The sequence below is a fragment of the Desmodus rotundus genome, chromosome X (genome assembly GCF_022682495.2).
Source record: "Desmodus rotundus isolate HL8 chromosome X, HLdesRot8A.1, whole genome shotgun sequence".
Classification (NCBI taxonomy): Eukaryota; Metazoa; Chordata; class Mammalia; order Chiroptera; family Phyllostomidae; genus Desmodus; species Desmodus rotundus.
The window spans coordinates 60,061,480-60,083,435 of record NC_071400.1 but is presented as its reverse complement, the minus strand read 5'-3'; the positions used below and the strand labels follow the sequence as shown (position 1 = coordinate 60,083,435).

The 21,956-nt window shown below is 51.3% G+C and overlaps 1 protein-coding gene and 1 pseudogene across 1 annotated transcript; one reads left to right on the top strand and one right to left on the bottom strand.

The window, feature by feature from the left end:
• Positions 1-5,811: 5,811 nt before the first annotated feature.
• On the bottom strand, positions 5,812-20,990 carry LOC123478770 (synaptonemal complex protein 3-like). Its single transcript, XM_045188209.2, has 9 exons — positions 20,878-20,990; positions 15,714-15,889; positions 15,182-15,251; positions 14,459-14,493; positions 12,977-13,094; positions 11,723-11,822; positions 9,715-9,813; positions 6,346-6,450; positions 5,812-6,232 (listed from the first exon to the last, which is right to left on the bottom strand). The coding sequence occupies exons 1-9, from the start codon at positions 20,895-20,897 to the stop codon at positions 6,179-6,181; spliced, it is 777 nt and encodes a 258-aa protein (XP_045044144.1). The 5' UTR covers positions 20,898-20,990; the 3' UTR covers positions 5,812-6,178.
• On the top strand, positions 8,149-8,542 carry LOC112296253 (small ribosomal subunit protein eS25 pseudogene; annotated as a pseudogene).
• Positions 20,991-21,956: the final 966 nt, after the last annotated feature.

Here is a 21,956-nt window from a genome sequence, read left to right as displayed (position 1 = left end):
GCCTGCTCGCCAAGCCCGTGGCCTCTGGCATCCCTGAGAACGGGCGCCCAGAGGTTTGGGCCATGGCCTCGGCACAGGCCCCTGGCATTCCCGGAAGCCCACCCCCCCGGAGGTTGGACCCGCCGCCCAGGCCCAGGCCTCTGCTGTCCCTTGGAAACCGCCCCCAGGGCCTAAGCTTATCTCCTCGGCCCGGGCCCCGCCAGTCCCCCGCCAGGGCTCCCCGATATTATACGCGTCGCCCAGGACACTGGTGTCCCCGGGAACAACCTCCCAGAGTTTAGTCTCATCGACAGGGTCCAGGGCTCTGGCGTGTCTGGGAACAAGCTCCCCTGAGGTGAACCTCACCGCCGCGGCCCTGGCCTCTACTATCCCCCCAACAACCCCCAGGAAATTCACATCGTCACCATGGCCCAGGCCTCTGGGTTCCCCGAAAGCAGCACCCCTGTCTTTCGCCACGTCTCCCCGGCACGTCCTTCCGTGCCCCCAGCACGAGACCCTCGGTGCTCTGCACCTGACTGCGACCCGGGCCTCTGGGTTCCCGGGAACGGCCTCCCAGATGTTGCACTCACCGCCTCGGCACAGTCCTTGGGAGACTAAGGAACCAGGCCACCACATGCTAGCCCCCTGGCCCGGACCTCGGCTGTGCCCCTCCACAGCCCCCCCCTTCCCGCCCCCCAGGGAGAAGCCGAAACGCCCTGGCCCGGGCCTGTGTCGGCCCTGGTACCAGTCCCCCAGAGGTTAGCCTCATGGACCCAGACCAGGACATCTGAAACCCAGGAACAAGCCCCCCCCCCCCCCCACCCCGGACGGCAGCCTCATCGCCACCTCCCAGACCTATGGCGCCCCCGCCCCCGCCACACCCGAACAGGCCGCCCCACAACCCCCACACCCCGAACTTGGGCTCTTGGCCCACGCCCAGGCCTTCGGTGCCCCGGGTTCCGGTGCTACAGTGGGCTTAGCCTCTCCGTCCGGGCCCAGGATTCGGCTTCCCTGGGAACAGCACCCCAGAGGTCCCCATGGACCCGGCCCCAGCCTCCGACGTCCCGCCAACTAGCCCCCTACAGGCTAGCCTCATCCCGCTGGCCCACAATCTTGGCGTTCCCGGGGGAAAGTCTCGGGGTGTTAGCCTGCTCTCCAAGCTCCCTAGGCCTCGGGCGTCCCCGGGGATGAGCCCCCCTCCGGTATGTCGAATTGCCCCGGCCCGAGCCTGAGGCGTCCCCGGTGCCAGGCGCCCAGAGGCTAGCCACAAATTGCCGGCCCAGGCCTCAGGTTTCCCCGAAGACAGCACCCCAGAACTCACCCTCGTCTCCCCACCCCAAGCTTTGGCGTCCACAGAACGTGATCCTCGGAGGTTAGCCCCATTATCCCGGCCCCGGACTCCGGCTCTCCCGGGAACAGCCTTGGAGATTCTACCAGCTCCACGGTGTGGGCCTCTGGTGCCTCCGGACAGGTCCCCCAGACTTCCCTCCCGCCCTCCCAACCCCCCCACCCCCAGGTCCCGACGAGGCCTTTGGGCTCTCTGGAACTAGCCCCCACATTGCGCTTCTCGCGCAGGCCAGTCCTCTTGCCTTCCCCGGACCCCGGCCGCCCACAGCACAGTCTCATCGCCCTGGCCCAGGCCTTGGGTGTCCATGCTTCTGGCCCCCCAGAAGTTCGGGTCGACCCCTCGGCCAGGGTCCCCCTTGTCCTCCGGAATTGCGTCCCCGACGTTAGCCTCATTCTTGGACCAGGCCTCAGCTGTCCCCAGGAACAGCTCCACGAGCGTAGCCTCATTGCCCCGGCACAGGCCACAGAGGTCCCCGGGAACAAGGCCCAGATTTAGACACAGTGACCCGGCTCAGGTGTCTGGCATCCCCCGGAAGGAGCGCCCCTCCGGTTAGCCTCCCGGCCCTGGCCCAACCAGGGGCGCCCCGGTCACAAGTGCCGCAGATTTTATCCACGTTGTTCCCGGCCCGGGCCTGTGGCGCCCCTGGAAATAGTCCCCCACAGGTTCCCCTCACGTCGGCGGGCCAGGCCTCTGGCGTCTCCGGAACAAGCCACCCCCCCACTACTCAGCCTCACCGCCCCGACCGGAAGCCAGGCCTCTGGCTTCCCTGGCCAGAGAAGCCAGAGGTGACCACCGCTCAGGCCCAGGCCTCTGGCGTCTCCCGAACAAGTCCCCCAAAGGCATGGTAGCCTCATTGCCTGGGACCAGACCCGTGGCGCCCTCGGAAATATCACCCCGCTCCCCGCCTCCCCCACCGAGGTTAGTCTGGTCGCCATGGGCTGGACCTCTGGCACCCCAGAGAACCGCTCCCGGAGGTCAGCCTTCGCGGCCCCGCGCGAATTGTGGGGCCCCGGACAAAGTGGCCCGGGCCTAAGCCTTCCCGCCGCTCCGCTGGCCTCTGGCGTCCCCGAACAAGCACCCCAGAGGTTAGCCCCATCGCCCCCGTCCAGGCCTCTGGCGTCCGTTGAACCGAGCCCCCTACGCGTTCGTCCGGCCGCCCCACACCAGACCTCGGGCGTCCCTGGGAACAGGCCCCTCGGGAAATCCTGGTCTCGCGTGCCCTGAGTTCTGGTTGGCCATCCCGGAAGAAGGCGTCCACACCCCAGCCTCCTCGCCACTCCCCAGGCCTCTGGCTTTTTGTTCCAGAAGCAGAGGCTAGCAGGACAGCCCTTTGGCCACGACCCAGACCTCCGGCTTCCCCCGGACCCGCCCCCGGAGTTTAACCTCATCGCTCGGGCCCCTACTTTTGGTCAACCCGGGAAAATGCACACACGCATTGGCCTGCTCGCCAAGCCCGTGGCCTCTGGCATCCCTGAGAACGGGCGCCCAGAGGTTTGGGCCATGGCCTCGGCACAGGCCCCTGGCATTCCCGGAAGCCCACCCCCCCGGAGGTTGGACCCGCCGCCCAGGCCCAGGCCTCTGCTGTCCCTTGGAAACCGCCCCCAGGGCCTAAGCTTATCTCCTCGGCCCGGGCCCCGCCAGTCCCCCGCCAGGGCTCCCCGATATTATACGCGTCGCCCAGGACACTGGTGTCCCCGGGAACAACCTCCCAGAGTTTAGTCTCATCGACAGGGTCCAGGGCTCTGGCGTGTCTGGGAACAAGCTCCCCTGAGGTGAACCTCACCGCCGCGGCCCTGGCCTCTACTATCCCCCCAACAACCCCCAGGAAATTCACATCGTCGCCATGGCCCAGGCCTCTGGGTTCCCCGAAAGCAGCACCCCTGTCTTTCGCCACGTCTCCCCGGCACGTCCTTCCGTGCCCCCGGCACGAGACCCTCGGTGCTCTGCACCTGACTGCGACCCGGGCCTCTGGGTTCCCGGGAACGGCCTCCCAGATGTTGCACTCACCGCCTCGGCACAGTCCTTGGGAGACTAAGGAACCAGGCCACCACATGCTAGCCCCCTGGCCCGGACCTCGGCTGTGCCCCTCCACAGCCCCCCCCTTCCCGCCCCCCAGGGAGAAGCCGAAACGCCCTGGCCCGGGCCTGTGTCGGCCCTGGTACCAGTCCCCCAGAGGTTAGCCTCATGGACCCAGACCAGGACATCTGAAACCCAGGAACAAGCCCCCCCCCCCCCCACCCCGGACGGCAGCCTCATCGCCACCTCCCAGACCTATGGCGCCCCCGCCCCCGCCACACCCGAACAGGCCGCCCCACAACCCCCACACCCCGAACTTGGGCTCTTGGCCCACGCCCAGGCCTTCGGTGCCCCGGGTTCCGGTGCTACAGTGGGCTTAGCCTCTCCGTCCGGGCCCAGGATTCGGCTTCCCTGGGAACAGCACCCCAGAGGTCCCCATGGACCCGGCCCCAGCCTCCGACGTCCCGCCAACTAGCCCCCTACAGGCTAGCCTCATCCCGCTGGCCCACAATCTTGGCGTTCCCGGGGGAAAGTCTCGGGGTGTTAGCCTGCTCTCCAAGCTCCCTAGGCCTCGGGCGTCCCCGGGGATGAGCCCCCCTCCGGTATGTCGAATTGCCCCGGCCCGAGCCTGAGGCGTCCCCGGTGCCAGGCGCCCAGAGGCTAGCCACAAATTGCCGGCCCAGGCCTCAGGTTTCCCCGAAGACAGCACCCCAGAACTCACCCTCGTCTCCCCACCCCAAGCTTTGGCGTCCACAGAACGTGATCCTCGGAGGTTAGCCCCATTATCCCGGCCCCGGACTCCGGCTCTCCCGGGAACAGCCTTGGAGATTCTACCAGCTCCACGGTGTGGGCCTCTGGTGCCTCCGGACAGGTCCCCCAGACTTCCCTCCCGCCCTCCCAACCCCCCCACCCCCAGGTCCCGACGAGGCCTTTGGGCTCTCTGGAACTAGCCCCCACATTGCGCTTCTCGCGCAGGCCAGTCCTCTTGCCTTCCCCGGACCCCGGCCGCCCACAGCACAGTCTCATCGCCCTGGCCCAGGCCTTGGGTGTCCATGCTTCTGGCCCCCCAGAAGTTCGGGTCGACCCCTCGGCCAGGGTCCCCCTTGTCCTCCGGAATTGCGTCCCCGACGTTAGCCTCATTCTTGGACCAGGCCTCAGCTGTCCCCAGGAACAGCTCCACGAGCGTAGCCTCATTGCCCCGGCACAGGCCACAGAGGTCCCCGGGAACAAGGCCCAGATTTAGACACAGTGACCCGGCTCAGGTGTCTGGCATCCCCCGGAAGGAGCGCCCCTCCGGTTAGCCTCCCGGCCCTGGCCCAACCTGGGGCGCCCCGGGCACAAGTGCCGCAGATTTTGTCCACGTTGTTCCCAGCCCGGGCCCGTGGTGCCCTGGTACCAGTCCCCCAGAGTTTAGCCTCATGGACCCACACCACGGCACCTGACACCCTGGACCATGCCCCCTAGACGTTGGCCTCATCGCCACCTCATAGACCTATTGCGCCCCACCCCCCACCCTCCGGTACAAGCCCCCCCGAGTTAGACTCATGGCCCTGGTCCCTGCCTCTGACCCCCTGGAACTGCCTCCCCAGACGTTGATCTCCTCACCAGGGTCCAGACCTTTGGCGTCCTTTTTCAAATCATGAGGGAAGGATGGACTTGAATAAATCATGTTGTGCGAACCAAATAGCCATAAGGGGAACAACCGGAGCTGGATCTCTTTCCGATAATATATACCCGAAGAAAGTTTATATGTATCAGATATACACACACACACACATTTTCAAACCTGTTTCAATCACCATGCTGCCTGTAAATGATGGTGTGTGGATTGGTCTCTAAGTCATTAAAATAAAACATGAAACACGTTTTCAGTAAGTTATAATAAGAGTAACGCTAACTAACTCGAAATATATTCTGAGAGAATTTCATATTCTTTAAATCACGCTTCCAAGTGAAGGTTTTAAATGTTGTCTTACACAAGAAATTGCCCAGTACCAAAAAAGTGTAAGAATCAAGCTTCTAGACGAACATTCAATGAAATACCCATGTGCCTGATGAAACTCAAACCTGAAACATTTTTGTGGTTAATTTATCTATAAAGGTAGGTTGAAATATTTAAACAGTAACAAGTTAAGTGTATGTATATGTTAATGAACCATTTTTAATCAATGCTAAGGGGAGGGGTCATTTAATAGTAGAACAGCAGCATTTAAATGACATGTTGATGTCTTTGGGGAAATGACATGTTCACAAACCCAGGTCTCAGCACTGATAGTTATATCTTTTTCAGCTGTATTAATGGTATCAGCCAGTTTAATTCATTCAAGAATGCAAAGTCAAGTTGCTGTTAGTAACTCTTATGAGGCACTAGCATGGAGTTTCTTTTGAAGTCTTATTTTAATGGGCTCTGTAACCTAGTGAGAAAACAAAAGGATACACGTATAACAGCAGATTTTGTATTCTTTATTTCTTTTCCCATTAGGAAGAACAATGCAACATTTCATACTTGTGTTTTTCACCTTTGGGGATTATTGATACAGACTTGCTGGGGCCAAAACCTAACATTAAGTCGACTTATTGCTAAAGGTTAATTAGCAGTGTTGGGGAGAAAAAGTCTCCATTGCTACCAAAAGGGTTGAAAGCTTGATACACATAACTGTGGAATTGCTGCTACCCACATAACTGCTTAGGATTCATTAACAGAAAAATTTTCTTGCACTTAACGGACAAGCTGATGGTAAACAAGATGTACTGATTTCAACTAGAAATTTGGAAACCACTGTAATGTAGCTAATGTTATACTCGTATCACATAACTTTGGTTCAAGTTCTTTCTTCATAATAGCAGGAATTGAACAGCCTTTCGAATATTTTCCAGTTCTTGCCGTTGCTGTTTCAGAAAGGAAGTATTATTTAGGCAACTGTTATATACATTTCCGCAAACAAAATCCCCTAATGCTCACATCCCTCCTTAGTTCTTAATATTAAGTACACACTACTTACAACATCCACCATGATTTTCATTCGCAATCTGGCCATTTCTTGTCTAAATTCTTTTCCGTCATTGGTGGCAAGACATTTCTGATTCTCCTCGAAGGACTGCACATCCTAAAACAAAAGGCCAAGTTCAGGTATGAACCACCACTTTTCATCTCACGTTCTAAACACGTGCAATTAAATTACAAAACTAACAACTCTTTTTTTTTTTTTAGATTTGAAGAGTTAGTTTATTTATTTAGAGAGAGGGGAAGGGAGGGAGAAAGAGAGGGAGATGTGCCAGAGATACATTGATTGGTTGCCTCTCGCATACCCCCAACCGGTAGCCTGGCCCGCAACCCAGGCACGTACCCTGACCGGGAATCGAACCGGTGAGCTTTTGGTTCTCAGGCCAGCACTCGGTCCACTGAGCCACATCACCCAGGACAACTAACACCTCTTAATATTCACAGGATGCTCATTATTTATTCCAAATAAAACTATTATAACGAATGCATGTAGGTCAAAATATCCACCTAAAAATTTTTTTAATTTCATAGTTACCATTGAAGAAGTGCAGTGGTAGTACACTTTATTGGAAACAATGGGTTCATGAATAGTTAAAGTCAAGGTGGAGCAATAAAAGGCAAAAAAAAAAAAAAAAGAAAAAGAAAAAACAACGAAACAAAGACTGGCAGTCCCACACCATGAAATACCCTAATTTAAAAACTCCCTAATAAGCTTTCTAAACACCAGGTAACAATGTTCTCATAAGTGACTGATAATCAATATGATACGATTCCACTGGGGAGAATAAAATGATCTGGAATAGCACCTCTGAAAGTTATGAAAAAGAAACATGTTCTAAATCTTTCCTCTTCATTCAACAAATAGTCACCTAGTGCATCCTATATAAAAAGTACTCTGTTAAGTGTTGTGGAGGAACTTAAAAATGAATACACTATCTCTTCCTTATTCCAGTGAGCATAAAAAGCATGTACATAAAAATAACACCAAAAATTAAAATTGTGTTTAACTAACAATTAAGGCAACCATGTCTTACCGTGACTAGGTAGTGAAAAACAGGATTGATTGTTATGTCATTGGCATGAGAATGAGATTTCAGGAAGCAAAGGAAAGAAGGAATTAAAAGTGTTCTAGGGAAGCCCTGGCCGGCATGGCTCAGTTGGTTGGAGCATTGTCCCATAGACCAAAGGGTCATGGGTTTGATTCTCAGTCAGGGCACACACCCAGGTTGCAGGTTCGATCCTCATTCAAGGCACCTACAAGAAGGCAACAAAAATTGATACTCTCTTGTTCGCTCTCACATCGATGTTTCCTTCTCTCCCTCTGTCTCTCTCTCCGTCTCCCCCTTCCTCTCTCTTCTAAAGCAATGAAAAAAAAATCTCCTCAGGTGAGGATAAAAAAAATATTCTCGGGTAGGAGCACAAGCAAGGGAAGTAATGGTGAGTCAGTTCAGAGAAAACATCTAATCTGGAGGGGTGGGAGAAAAGAAAGAATGTAAGAATGAAACTACAAAGGGAGTCTTGTTATGGGGCAGATATTGAATACCTGAGAATTTAAAATAGGAAGCTAATGACAGGTTTTCGGGATGGAAGACATACGTTTTGGAAGATGACATTGCAGAACTGCGAAGAATGGACTGGAGAAGAGAGAAATCAGGTAAGAATACTTAACAGTACAAGCTAGGAATGATGAGGCCCTGAACTTGGGCAGCAGCAGTGGGGAATTTAAAGAAAGAAATTAAAGTACAATTGCAGCGACATCTTCTCAGGCAGCAGTGATAGCAGCCGTTCCTTGAGTTTCGCTATGCCACCCAAGGACGACAAGAAGAAGAAAGATGCTGGAAAGTCAGCCAGGAAAGACAAAGACCCAGTGAACAAATCTGGGGGCCAGGCCAAAAAGAAGAAGTGGCCCGAAGGCAAAGTTCAGGACAAGCTCAATAACCTGGTCTTCTTTGGCCTAGTCTAGGTTATTGCTACATGTGACAAACTCTGGAAGGAACTTCCCAACTAAAAGCTTATAACCCTAGCTGTTGTCTCTGAGTGACTGAAGCTCCGTGGTTCCATGGCCAGGGCAGCCCTTCAGGGGCTCCTTAATGAAGGGCTTATTCAACTAGTGTCAGAGCACAGAGCTCAAGGAATTTACACCAGAAACAGCAAAGGTGGGGATGCCCCAGCTGTTGGTGAAGATGCATGAACAACAGGTCCCACCGGCTGTACATTTTGAAAAATAAAACTTTCTTAAATCAGTTAAAAAAAAAAAAAAAAGGTACAATCGCAGAGGTAAAAATTGCAGGGCCTAGTAGTAACTGGATGAGAAGGATGAGGAACTCTGGAGGAGTCAGAGACAACACTAAAGTTCTTCCTCCGAGTGCTGACACTCAATAATAAACTGTAGAAGTCGTCTTCCTTAGCACTCTATCCAGTCTTCACGCCAATTAATAACTGGTTCCCAGGGAGCATTAGAGCAACGTGTTGTCTACTTGCAAACACTTGTAAGGTAGCTGTTTCATATATATAATTCTAAAGTGCTGAGAAAATATTTATTTTAAAACTCCTTTACCACTTTACTTAAGCCATCTCAAGTAGTTTAGAAGAGTGACATAGTAACATGTATGTGAACAAGTTTAATAAAAAGAACATCCCATCCAAAAAAGAAGGGGGTATATCCAGGATTCTATCACCTCCTAAATAACTACGTATCTGTTTAAAGCAGAGGATGATGTCGTGAGGACAATGTGCTCCTGTGAGAATGAGACAGTACATGATGCTCAATTCCTAAGCTCTCTGCCCTCCTGAGGCTTTTTCATACTGTCAAGCATCTGGGCCTTCTCCTGTGACTGGAAGTTTGCATGTAAAGCCATTCCTAGTCACGATAGGAATTCTAACAGCAACTGTGCCGTAAGACACTCATATAATGTATTTGAAAATAAAAGAGGTATTCAATCATTACAACTGCTACTTCCTATTTTACGTAGACTGGTGAGGCAACAGAAGTGAAAAGCACTGGAACCTAATCATAGACTTTTTATGATCCACAATATGGTCATTGCTAATCTCCTGAAAACTGATCATTGAATACAAAATTATGATTAAAGCATCACTTGAAATCACAATGTCTCTATTTCTAGGTAATATTTCCATTTTATCACTTGTTTAATAATACCACAACCCTCTTAATAAATCCTACAGAGAAAAATAAAGTTAGCGCTTACGTTAAACCGAGAACAGTAAGTCCAAGTGGAAAATAGCTAAGAATTTAAAACGCATAACCAAAAATTTTTTTCTCATAAACTATGAAACAATTTAACTTCTACTTCAAAACAGACATTATGTTTTATGAGAATGTATTGTGTCACCAAATCCAACAGACCTTTAAGAACTGGTCATACAAGTTTTTAATTTTTCTCAGTCTCTGGTTCTGAACAGCTCTAGCTTTTTGAAAAAGATTTCGTTGCTTGTGGAACAAACTCTGCAAGTGGAAAAGAAAAAAGCTGAGATAAAATGTGGTTAATGTAATATCTAGCAAAACACAATTCTGCGTTCAGTTAAAAGGACTGTTTTTTAAGTCAGCATTTTTGACAGATCCTGTGTTACCTTTTATAACGCAGTCCAGACATTTGTGCTCACCAGTAAAATACAAAAAACACAGTAATAGTATACATCAGTCCTTGAGAAGAAAATTTCCCTTCTTACCCATATTCAAAACACATGTCTTACCAGGAACCATACGTACTTATTAAATACAATAATTCCTGGCAGCTTCCAAGTCCACATATGGCCCTTACAATCAACTCTTCAGCAAAATAAGCGAAAACTATGCAACCGTCTTACTTAGAATTTAGGTGGAAAAAATTCTTTCCTAACAATATTCAAAGCATATAATAATTATTGGTTATTCAACATCCACACAGATGACTCTTCCAATAACGCAGACCTTTGAGTTCTTTGACCTAATCTCCAGAAACAATTTTGTCTTCTTCCCTAGTTTAGCCATTTACTGACATGTGTGTACCCTAGACTCTGTCATCCCCAACAACTGTAACACCCAGACAGTATGAAGGAGAGCCGCCTTACACAGGAACTGTGTGTCAGGTCGTGTCCAGAAACATTTTAAATGAACTTATTATATATAGGACCTCATTCATCCTCAAAACAAACCTATGATGTAGGGACTCCTACTATGCCCCTTCATAGATGAGGACACTGAGACATGGAGATACATAATCTGCCCGTGGTGCCACAGCTAGTCATTAATCAGTCAATCAGAATTGCATCCCAAACATTATTATGGTTCCACGGCCCAGGGTCTTGACCGCCCTTTACTATATGCTTTTTCGCTATTTCCTCCAACATTCGTCTTCTACTTCCCTATGTTTCTTGCTCATTCCCTTTCCTACTACAGCTAAGTACTTATAAAGAACTAACACCGACTGAATCAAACTCTTTTCACTGCCTCCTATTGCGTCCCATGTCTTCACTTTCCTCCTTCCTGGCTAAATTCCATGGTCGATCATAAACCTACACCCTTGCATGTATTCCTTGTCCCCTTCTCACTCTGTCCATGTGCGTGTATAAACCCCACCCTGAAAAATCCAACCCTCCAGCTGCTCTGCCACAGCACTGCATGCTAGTCTTGTGATGGACTCAAATCACTATGACACTAACCTAAGTTGGGCCCATAATTATGCTTGGTGATGGTATTTCCCAAGTCCATTCGCTGGCCCCCTCCCAGGAAACATTTCCACTTCTTGTCCTCTGCCCTCAAAAAGAAACTCTTCCTCCACTATCTCTCCTCCTCAATGTGATCAGCTGAGTCCATTAAGAGCAACCCATGCCCTGACCACAGTGACTGGTTCGGGAATGAGCAAATGATCCAAACTGGGTGAGTGATACTCCTCCGGAGGACTTTCCTGCCAAAGATCGTGTCAGTCCACTGGGACCACTAACCTGCTGGTGAATCTAGGACTGGAAGTCTAGATTCTGACCCCATGGGGAGAGCCTGAAAGGAGCTGGAGTCAGAGCCCACACGACACTGCCTGACCAACCTTTTCCCAGCCGCATCCAGATGTACCCAGAGCTGAACTCACCTTGACTTCTTGAAATAAAGCAAGGCATTTACCTTTTGCACTTTGGCAAATTTCTGTTACTTGGAACTGCAAGAATGTCAACCAAGAGAGGAAATAAAGACCAAGGCATTTTGAGAGCATGGCGGATGCCTGCACTGCTCTGCTTTTCTGGGATCAGGGCCCAACCACATAGCCAGCAATGGGAACGGGACCCTGGCTCAAGTCTATGGGTCTAAGACATGGCCAGGCTCTCTATTGCTGCCTGAGACTTGCTTACAACAAGCTAATTATAAAGCTAAGCCTGATACCGACAATCAGTTTTTCTTCTTGTTTCTTGGTTTTCTGCACATCTCCATTCCACTCGCAAAACAGGGTCAGAAACCGCTGATAATATCTGCGATAAAACTCCTGCCTGTAAAACATAATAATGAGCACTGTCATACTTCATATTGCTAAGAGAAAAGTAAATGCATTCAAAACAAAGTTGATTTGACAAAAATTATACCATGCAGGGACAAGGGGATAAGAGGAGCCGGAATCTTCTGATGGGAAACAGGAAAATGAAATGCATGATTTACTGTCTGTCCTTCTAAGACTATCTGTCCCTAACTGGCAAAGAGGGAAGCTATCTCACATGCCTTAGCTCTTGAAAACGAAAGAAGATTTATTTGTTTTATAAATGTTCCAGGAAACTGCACTGTATCTACAAGGGGTTTGGACAGTTTTGTCTTACTAAAGAACAGATAGGTTGTACTACGATAAATAGAATCATTGGAGATATTATGTCCATTTGTCATGTAACATTTCCAAACCGGAACATTTCACTTTTTTACCCACTTTGGCACAATAAAGATTTTGTACATGCGAAGAACAAACCCACCTCAGGTGAATTATTTGCAACATATGGTTAATTTTTTTTTTCTTCAGTGAACATAGTTAAATAGCACAATACATTTATCTTTTACTCAGTTAGCATATTCCTGGAATGACTATATATATATATATATATATATATATATATTATTTATTTATATATTTATATATTTATATATTTTATTTATTTATTTATTAGCAAAAGGACACGGCTGTAATGTGAAAGGGGAAAAAGGTCATCTTTTTGGAAAAAAATTTATTTATTTATTTGTAGAGAGAAGGGGTGGGAGGGAGAAAGAGAGGGAGAGAAACATCGATCGGTTGCCCCTCATACACATCCCTACCGGGGACCAGACCCGCAACCCAGGCACGTGCCCTGACCAAGAATCCAACTGGCGACGTTTCGGTATGTGGGGGGACACCCAACCAACAGAGCCACACCAGTTGGGGTGGGACAAAGGTCATCTTTATTGACCTCTAGAAGATACATCTCAAATTCCATTAAGGTGTGTGTGTCTACAGGAATAATGAATTTTTTTTTTTTTTTTTTTGCTTTGAGGAAAAAATCAAGCCAAATATATTTTTCAACAGAGACTTCAATGAATAAAAACAATAGTATTATTAAGTAATTTGTACCCACGAATACCAAGAAATGATACAAAGGTTCTGCCTCTGAAAAACCAACATCCTTACCTTTGCTCTTGCCGTTTTTTCATGGCATTCCCAATTTTCTGGTTAATGGCTTTGAGGGCAGCATTGGTTTCTGTTACAAATTGTTTTCTCTTTGTACGAAGAACCTTTTTCAAGTGTCCTGCATTAAACATATATATGTATTGACATGTGATGTTGAAATTACTTTTCCTGCTTGTTCAAAACAGTATGAGCAATGAGATCATTTGCTTCCTTTTTCGTGCTGTGCAAACTTTCCGTTACCGGCATCCCCATTCTAAATTCTATCGCTGTGTAAGCTTTTGTTAGGGTGCCGAAAGACCCAAGGAGCAGAAGTTTCTATTTACCAAAATGCATGAAAAGGGTCTCAAAGACAGCCTTTTATTTCCTGCTGAGGAAACAGTTGTAAATGCTAATTCTCGATACATTTATAACATAGCACCCAACTCAAAGGACACTCTTAGATGGACACTGTTAGATCTTGTTATTTAAAACACACAAAATTACTCTGTTTAAAAAGTCTCCAGAAGAGATCAAAATAATTTTTAAATCTGAAAAAATTATTTTAAAAGGTATTCAGAGAAGCTTTTAAATATATCTGACTTAAAGGGAAAGACCACGCACGCCTAGTCTGAGAAAATCAGTAAGTTATTCAAGAACACATTCTAAACATCTGCATGAAGGTTTTATCTAATTTTCACCCAAAAAAAGTGTTCCATTGTGTAAAATTTTTAAGACTTGAAGTAATGCTTTCATACGCACATGATTTTATGTTATGGATCTACCATGAATAATTGTTTTTGGTAACCAGAAAGGAGCTACAAGATTACACAAGTAATTTATACACTCAGATTACCATGTCTAACTATCAATTTATGAGACAGCTCACCAAACAAGCACCTTGGCACCACCAAATAGAGCAAAGATTTCAAAAAACACCTGCTGGCAGGAAAGATCCACATAGAGGACTCAATAATTAACTCGGACTCTTCATTAAGAGTCTTGTCCTGTAAGCCAGTTGATGTAATTGATATCTGAGAGAACAGTTTAAAACTTTTATGTTTATGGTTCTAATCGTACATCGCTAGCATGCTAACAAATGTGTCTCCAGTTCTCCACTCAGGTGTTTATTCATGTAAATAGAACAATAAAGTCTGTTCTACAGGCTTCGATTTAAACTTCTGCATGGTATATCGCTTACTCTGCCACACCAGGTGGAATAGGAATTATTTCAGGCAAATTCTTCCAAAATCACACAGCTCCTCAAATGTACCCATGTAAAAAATAAAAGCATCACTCTTACCTCACCACTGGTAGCACAATCCTCTCCACATCCACAGTAAAAAGGAAAACTAAGGAAATCCATGAAGCCAAATCACACTAAATACTTATTGTACCTAAGGCATTAAATGACAGTCTCGCAGACCACTGACTAACATTTCCCGTTGTAAATGGTATACGATTTGAGACAATTTACTTTCATTACACTATCTCCTCTTATCATACCTTGAAATCTTTCCAGCATATTCCGTAACTCATTCCTGTAAAGAAATTACATTAAGTTTTAGTGATGGGTACCTAAAATGCCACGCTTGTTTTGGAGATAAAAATGCAATTATTATTTTTATTTTTATTTTTTGGCGGCATCCCCAATTTCCTGGTTAGTGACTTTGAAGGCAGCATTGGTTTCTGTTGCAAATCTTTTCTCTCTTTGTATGAAGAACCTTTTCCAAGTCTCCTGCATTAAACATATATATATGTATTAACATGTGATGTTGAAATTACTTTTCCTGCTTGTTCAAGACAGTATGAGCAACGAGATCATTTGCTTCCTTTTTCGTGCTGTGCAAACTTTCCGTTACCGGCATCCCCATTCTAAATTCTATCGCTGTGTAAGCTTTTGTTAGGGTGCCGAAAAGACCCAAGGAGCCGAAGTTTCTATTTACCAAAATGCATGAAAAGGGTCTCAAAGACAGCCTTTTATTTCCTGCTGAGGAAACAGTTATAAATGCTAATTCTCGATACATTTATAACATAGCGCCCAACTCAAAGGACACTCTTAGATGGACACTGTTAGATCTTGTTATTTAAAACACACAAAATTACTCCATTTAAAAGTCTCCAAAAGTCTCCAAAATGCCAGGCCAAGTGTTTTACATACAATTCTCGTTACCTGAGCAGACCTTGGTTTTTCTACGGGGCAAGCAACAATGTCTGTAAACACATTACCTCATTTCTCTCCCAAAGAATCCTAGATCAAGACCGTCTTCTCCGTGGTCGTCAATTACTTCACTGTTTTCTGCATCGAAACAGAAAGTGGGGAAAATTATTAAATGAATTTAATAATTTCTTTGGGTAAACTGTTCATGGAGAAATCTCCTCACTGTGGAGTGTTTTAGGTTTTTTGCCACCAAAAGTTTTTAAGGCAGGCCTATGAAAGCAATCGTGAGCGTGCAAGTTAGATGGGAATAGGTCAGGGACCAGGACCATGCTATGAAGACGCTGTTGCAAGCCTTTCAGGGTTAATGTCAGAGCCAACCCTGTAGCGCACATCAGCTGTTCTAGACAGGAGGAGCTGCTGTGTCAGCTAGTGTCGTCCCGCTTGGGGCTATGAGGTTCAAGTGGGCAACCTGCAGGATGTAAAACTGCCTCCCACACACGTGAATTTTACTGATTACGTCAAGGACTCAGAAACAGGGACCTGAGGGACACAGTCCCACCCCCCTGTGCTCTATCTGCAAAGGCTTCAGAGAGACGGTACCTTTGGGAACCTCCTCCGACTTTCTTCTTCCTTGTCTCCCAGAGTCATAGGCTGCCCTAGCCTGATCATCCAACAGGGCCTTCAACTCTCTCCTCAGGCTCCTCCTCCCAGACGGTACCATCCCAGCATCTTCCGACAGTGACACCTCTCCTGCACCTGGTGCGCGGCAACGCACTCTAAAAGAACAAGGACACGGTCAGTGCGAGATGCCAGGCAAGGGACCTCTGTGCAGACCAGAGCGTGCATGTGTCAGCGTGCCACTTGTCCGACCAGAAGGGGACAGAGCCGATGGGGACACCCGACCCTCCCCACCCAGGGCTGTGATGGAGGGCTGGCACATGCCCTGGGACATCTGATGTCAGCCCCCTCTGCCACACTCTTCCCCTATGCTGGGACGGCGGCCATCCCTACCCCTCGGTCCTCACGGGGCAAAGTGCTGGTTGAGAGGCTTGACCCTGGGCGTGACGAAATTGTCCCTCCCCGTGGACAGAGAATAAGCCTTTCTACACCTGTCCGGGGGCAGTCACTTGGCGTGGAAAGCCCGCCTTCTGAACCCCAGGACGACCACAGAGGACACAACTGTCCTGCCAGGCAGAGGGCCCTGAGGGATGCATTCGGATTCCCACGGCCCCTCTGTGCACACGCTGGGACCCTCCCGGGACTTGGGGATCCTCACACCTCCTCCTTGCCCTGCCAACCCTGCCCTCAGGGGTCTCTCCTTCTGTTCCATCCTGCCAGCCACAGGGGACCCGCGGCAACATCACCCACCGCCCAGCACCAGGCTTCTGACCCGTGGATTCTGGTCCCCAAGAGGACATCACTTCAGAGGTTGGCCTCCTCGCCACGGCCCAGATCTCTGGCGTGCCCCGGAAGAAGACCCTGAGAACTTAGCCTCATTGTCCTGGTTCTGGCCACAGGGGTCCCTGGAACAAGCCTCCCAGAGGTTAATCTCATTGCCCAGGCATCTGCCATGCCCCCAAACAGCCCCCCAGAGTTTAGCCTCAGCTCCATGGCCCCGACCTCTGTGGTCCCAGGAACAAGCCCCCCAGAAGTAAGCCTCAAAGCGCAGTCCAGTCCTCTAGCGTCCCCCTCAACAAGCCCCCCAAATGTTAGACTCATCGCCCTGGCCCGGGCCTCTGGCATCTCTGGGAACAGCCTTGAGGAGGTAAACCCTCATCGGCCAGACCCAGGCTTCTGGCGTCCCCGGAACAAGCCCCCCAGAGTTTAGCTTCATTGCCCCAGCCCAGGCCTCTGCTATCCCCTGAACCACCCCCAGACCTCAGCCTCATCACCTCGGCCCATCCTTTGGTGTCCCCGGAACGTTAGCCTCATTACCCCAGCCCAGGCCTGTGGGTTCCAGGGGAACAGCCTCCCAGATGTTAACTTCATCACCCCTGCCCTGGCCTCTGGCTCCCCAGGAACAAGTCCCCCAGACGTTACACTCATCACCCTGGTTCAGGCCTCCGGTGTCCCCTGAAACCACCTCCCTGGGGTTAAGTCTCATCATCGTGTCTTAGGCTGCTCGAGACCCCCAGAACAAGCCCGCTAGAAGTTGGCCTCATCAACCCCGGGCCCAGCCTCTGGCGACCCAGGAAAAAGTCCCCCAGATGTTAGCCTCATAGCCCCGGCTCAGGACTCTGACATGCCCCAGGACAGCCCTCCAGAGATGAGCCTCATCACCCAGACCCAGACTATTGGCTTCCCCCTAATAATGCACCCACACAGAAGTCAGCCTCATTTCCCCAGCCCATGCCTCTGGCATCCCAGGAACAAGCCCACCAGAGGTTACACTCATCACCCTGGTTCAGGCCTCTGGTGTCCCCTGAAACCACCTCCCTGGGGTTAGTCTCATCATCGTGTCTCAGGCTGCTCGAGCCCCCCAGAACAAGCCCGCTAGAGGTTGGCCTCATCAACCCCGGGCCCAGCCTCTGGCGACCCAGGAACAAGTCCACCTGATGTTAGCCTCATCCCCTGGGCCAGACCTGTGGCGTCCTTGGTACGAGTGCCCCAGAGGTTAGCCACATCGTCCCAACTCGGGCCCCTGGCTTCACTGGGAACAGTCTCCCAGAGGTCAGCCACATTGCCCCCACACAGGCCTCTACTATGCCCTGGAAGAGCCCCCAGAGGTTAGCCTCATCAACCCAGCCCAGGCCTCAAGGGTCCCTGGAAAAAGCCCCCCAGTATTTAGCCTCATGGCCTTGGACCAGAACTCTGGCGTCCCTGGGAACAGCCCCCCAGACGCTACCATGGTCCTGGCTCAGGCCTATAGAGTCTCGGGAACAAGCCCCCCATAGGTTAGACTCATCACCCTGGAACAGGCCTTTGGCGTTTCCAGAACAAACAAAACACAAGTTAACTTCATCACCCCGGACTAGGCCGTTGGCATCCCCGTTACAAGCCCCCGAGAAGTCAGCCTCATTGCCCTGACCAGACCGCTGGCATTCCCGGGAATAGCCCCCAGAGTTTAGCCTCATTGCCCTGGCCAAGGGCTCTGGCATTCACAGGAACAGTCCCCCAGAATTTAGCCTCATTCCCCAAGGTCAGGCGCCAGGAACCCCTGGGAACAAGCCCCCAAGAAGTTAACCTCATCCTCCAGGCATCCCCAAGAACAGACCCCCAGAGATTAGCCTCATCACGACAGGGCAGGCCTCTTGGGTCCCAAGGAACAAGCCTCCCACCAGTCAGTCTCATGGCCCTGGCCCTAGTCTGTGGTGTCCCTAGTACAAGACCCCCAGAGGTTAGCCTCATTGTCCCGGCCCAGGCCTATGGAGTTTTGGGAACGAGCCTCCCCCCCACCCCCAGGTTAGACTCATCACCCAAGACCAGGCCTTTGGGGTCCCCGAAACAAGCCCCCCAAAAGTTAGCTTCATGGCCCTGGACCACACCTCTGGCTTCCCTGGGACCAACCTCCCAGAGGTTACCATCGCCCTGGCCCAGGCCTCTGACATCGCTAGAACAAACCTCCAGAGGTTAGCCTCACTGTCCCAGCCCGGGCCTGTGGCGTTGCTGGGAACGATCCCCCAGGGGCTAGCCCCATTGTCCGGCCCAGGCTTCTAACGTCCCCTGGAACAAGACCCCCAGAGGTTACCCTCATTGCTCTGGACCAGGCCTCTGGCGTCCCTGGAAACAGCACCCCAGAGGTTAGCCTCATCACGCAATCCAGGACTAGTGCTTCCCCTGGAACAAGACCCCAGAGGTTTGCCTCTTTGCCCCAGCCCATGCCTCTGGCCTCCCAGGAAACATCCCCCAAGAGGTTAGACTCATCGGCTCAGTCCTGGCCTCCAGCATCACCCAGAGCAAGCCCCCCTAGAGACTGGCCTCATCGCCATAGCCCAGGAATCTGGTGTGCCCAGGAACAGCCCCCTGGAGATTACCCTCATCGCCCCGGCCCAGGCCTCTGGCATCGCTGGAACAAACCTCCAGAGGACGGCCTCATGGCCCCTGGCCCAGGCCTCTGGTGATCCCGGGAACAGGCCGCAGGAGGTTAGCCCCACACCCCGGCCCAGGCCTCTGGCCTCCCCGGAACAAGAATCCTGGAGTTCAGCCTCATTGCCCAGGCCCATGCCATTGTCGTGCCTGGGAACAGGCCCCTACAAGGTAGCCTCATGGTCCAGGCCCACGTCTTTGGCATCCCCGGGAACAGCCCCCAGAGGTTGTTAGACTCATCACCCTGGCCTAGCCCTTTGTCAACCCCGGAAAAAGTCTCCCTGAGGTTCACTTCATTGCCCCAGCCCAAGAATCTGGTGTGCCCAAGAACCGCCCCCCAGGGATCAGCCTCATCGCTCCAGCCCAGGCCTCTGGCATCCCCAGAACAAACCTCCAGAGGTTAGCCACATCGCGCAGGTCCAGGCCTCTTGCAACCCGGGGAAAAGGCCCCCCAGAGGTTTGCCTCATCGCCCCAGCCCAGGACTCGGGCCTCCCAGGAAGAAGTCCCCCAGATTTTGCCTCATCTCCCCTGCCCAGACCTCTGGCGTCCCCAGGAACAGACCCCAAGAGGTTGCCCTAAATGCCCTGGTCCATGCCTTTGGCATCTCCGGGACAAGCCCCCCAGAGGCCAGCCTCATCACCCAGACCCAGGCCTCTGGTATCTCCAGGAACAGCCCCTGGGAGGTTAGCCCCCATGCCATGGCCCCAGCCCCTGGCGTCCCAGGAAGCAGCCCACCCCCAGAGGTTAGACTCATTGGCCAGGCCCAGACCTCTGGCATCGCCCGGAATAAGCCCCCAGAAGTTGGCATCATTGCCACAGCCCAGGAATTTGGTGTGCCCAGGGAACAGCCCCACAAAGGTTAGCCTGATCGCCCCAGACCAGGCCTCTGGCATCAGAGGAAAAAAAACCCCATAGGTGAGTCTCATCATCCTGGCCCAGGCCTCCGTCTTCCCCGGGAATGGCTTCCCATGGGTTACCTTCATCGCCCCTGGCCCAGGCCTCTGGTGATCCTGGGAACCACCCCCCAGGGGTTAGCCCCATTGTCCTGGCCCAGGCCTCTAAAGTCCCCCGGAACAAGATCCCCAGAAGTTAGCGTCATCACCTGGGCCCAAGCCTCTGGCATCCCGGGGAACCGCCCCCCAAGACGTTAGCCTCCTCGGCCTGGTCCATGCCTCTGCAGTCCCCTGAAACACCGCCCACGCCGCCCCCCAGCCCCGCCCCCCCCCCCCCCCCCCCCCCCGCTCGCCTCATTGCCCTGCCCCAGACTCCGCTTTCTCCGGGAAGAGCCCTCCAGAGGCAGGCCTCACTACCCGGGGCCACGACTCTGGCGTCCCAGGAGCAAGCCCCCCAGAGGTTAGCCTCATCATCTCGTCCCAGGCCTCTGGCCTCTGCGGGAACATCACCTCAAATTTAGCCTCATACCCCTGGCCCCTTGCTTCTGGCACCTGGGAGAACATCACCTCAGAGGTTAGACCCATCACTGGGGCTCAGCCTCCGACCTATGCTGAGCGCCGCTCGGAAACATTACCTCACACGTAGCGTCAACGCCTGCCCGCCCCACCCTCCGCCCGTCTCTCCCCCCCATTCCCTTCTCCTCGTGTCTGAGAGAACCAGATGGCCGCGCAGCGTCGCCGAGCCCGTCTCCCCACTCGCCCGCCCTTCCTGGGAGTCCCTCCGTGAGTCCCCCAACCCACGCCCGGGGTCCCTCAGTCTCTCTGTCCCTCTCTCCGCGCATACCGTGACCACCCCTCCGCCATCTTCACGAAGGTTCTCTCAGCGCTTCTGGACGGTGAGTAGCCTGTGCGGGAGTGTCACTGATTGGCTGGCACAGTGCGCATGCGGGAGGCGGGGCCTCCGCCGACCCACGCACCCGGAAGGTACTGCCCTCTAGCGGCTGGAGCCAGGCCTGGGGCCTCAGGGCTGGGGATTTTTTGTGCCTCCCGTCGAGGACGTGTCACAGGTCTTTTTCCTGGCAAGTCGCAGAAGGATATGGGAGTGGGGAACAACTGCTCAAGCCTCCACCTTCCTGGTGAAGGAGAATTTACCAGTTCCTAGTCAGTCTTCCTCCTGGTCTCCTTGCCACCCACCACCTTCTCCTTGCAGAGGAATAGCCCTCCTCCTGAGCGTTCTGTGTAAACCACCCCCTTCCTTTTGCTAGGTGTTAAAAAATGGTAAACATGTGTACCTTTCCTTAAACATCGCCGCTGACTGTTGCGTCTGGGTATTACAATAAATTGGATCGCATTGTGTGTGGTATTCTGCCACCTCCTTTTTTACTCAACATTGTGTCACCGAAAGTACTTACATTATTACATGTAGCCATCCTGCTATCTCAGTTCCCTTATCCATTTTCTTGTCCATGGACATCTCGATCCATACTTTCCACTTCACAGCCTTTACAAGCAGTGATGCTAGGAATAGGCGAACCTCCGTCACAGGTGCTATATGTTTTGCAGAGTTTCGAGGAGTGAGATTGCTGGCTCATACGCTAGGAATTGTTTCCAGCTGATGACCCCACCCGCAGTTTGAGTTCTGATTGGGCCATATACCCACCAATACAAGGGATAATCAGACTTCTTAACCTTTCCATTTCACTGAGTGTTAAATTACATTTGGGCGGGGTCTTCTTTTGTGCTTCTCCAATCACTAATAAGACAGGTCTTTTGAAGAAACTCCTTGTCAGCCATTTTAATATGTTTTGCGTTACATGTCCTGACTTTTTTCAATCGCATAAGGATGCATTTCTTGCCGTTTGGTGGAAGCGCTTCATGCATCCCAGATATCAATCATTACGACAGCGTTTGTGTGTAACGGTA

Coding starts and splice junctions, on each gene's coding strand:
- LOC123478770 (XM_045188209.2), bottom strand. CDS start 20,897: ATGGCGGAGGGGTGGTCACG. Junction 14,494..15,181: donor TTCTTTGGGAGAGAAATGAG/GTAATGTGTTTA, acceptor ATTTCTTTACAG/GAATGAGTTACGGAATATGC. Junction 13,095..14,458: donor TATGCTGGAAAGATTTCAAG/GTATGATAAGAG, acceptor TGTTTAATGCAG/GACACTTGAAAAAGGTTCTT.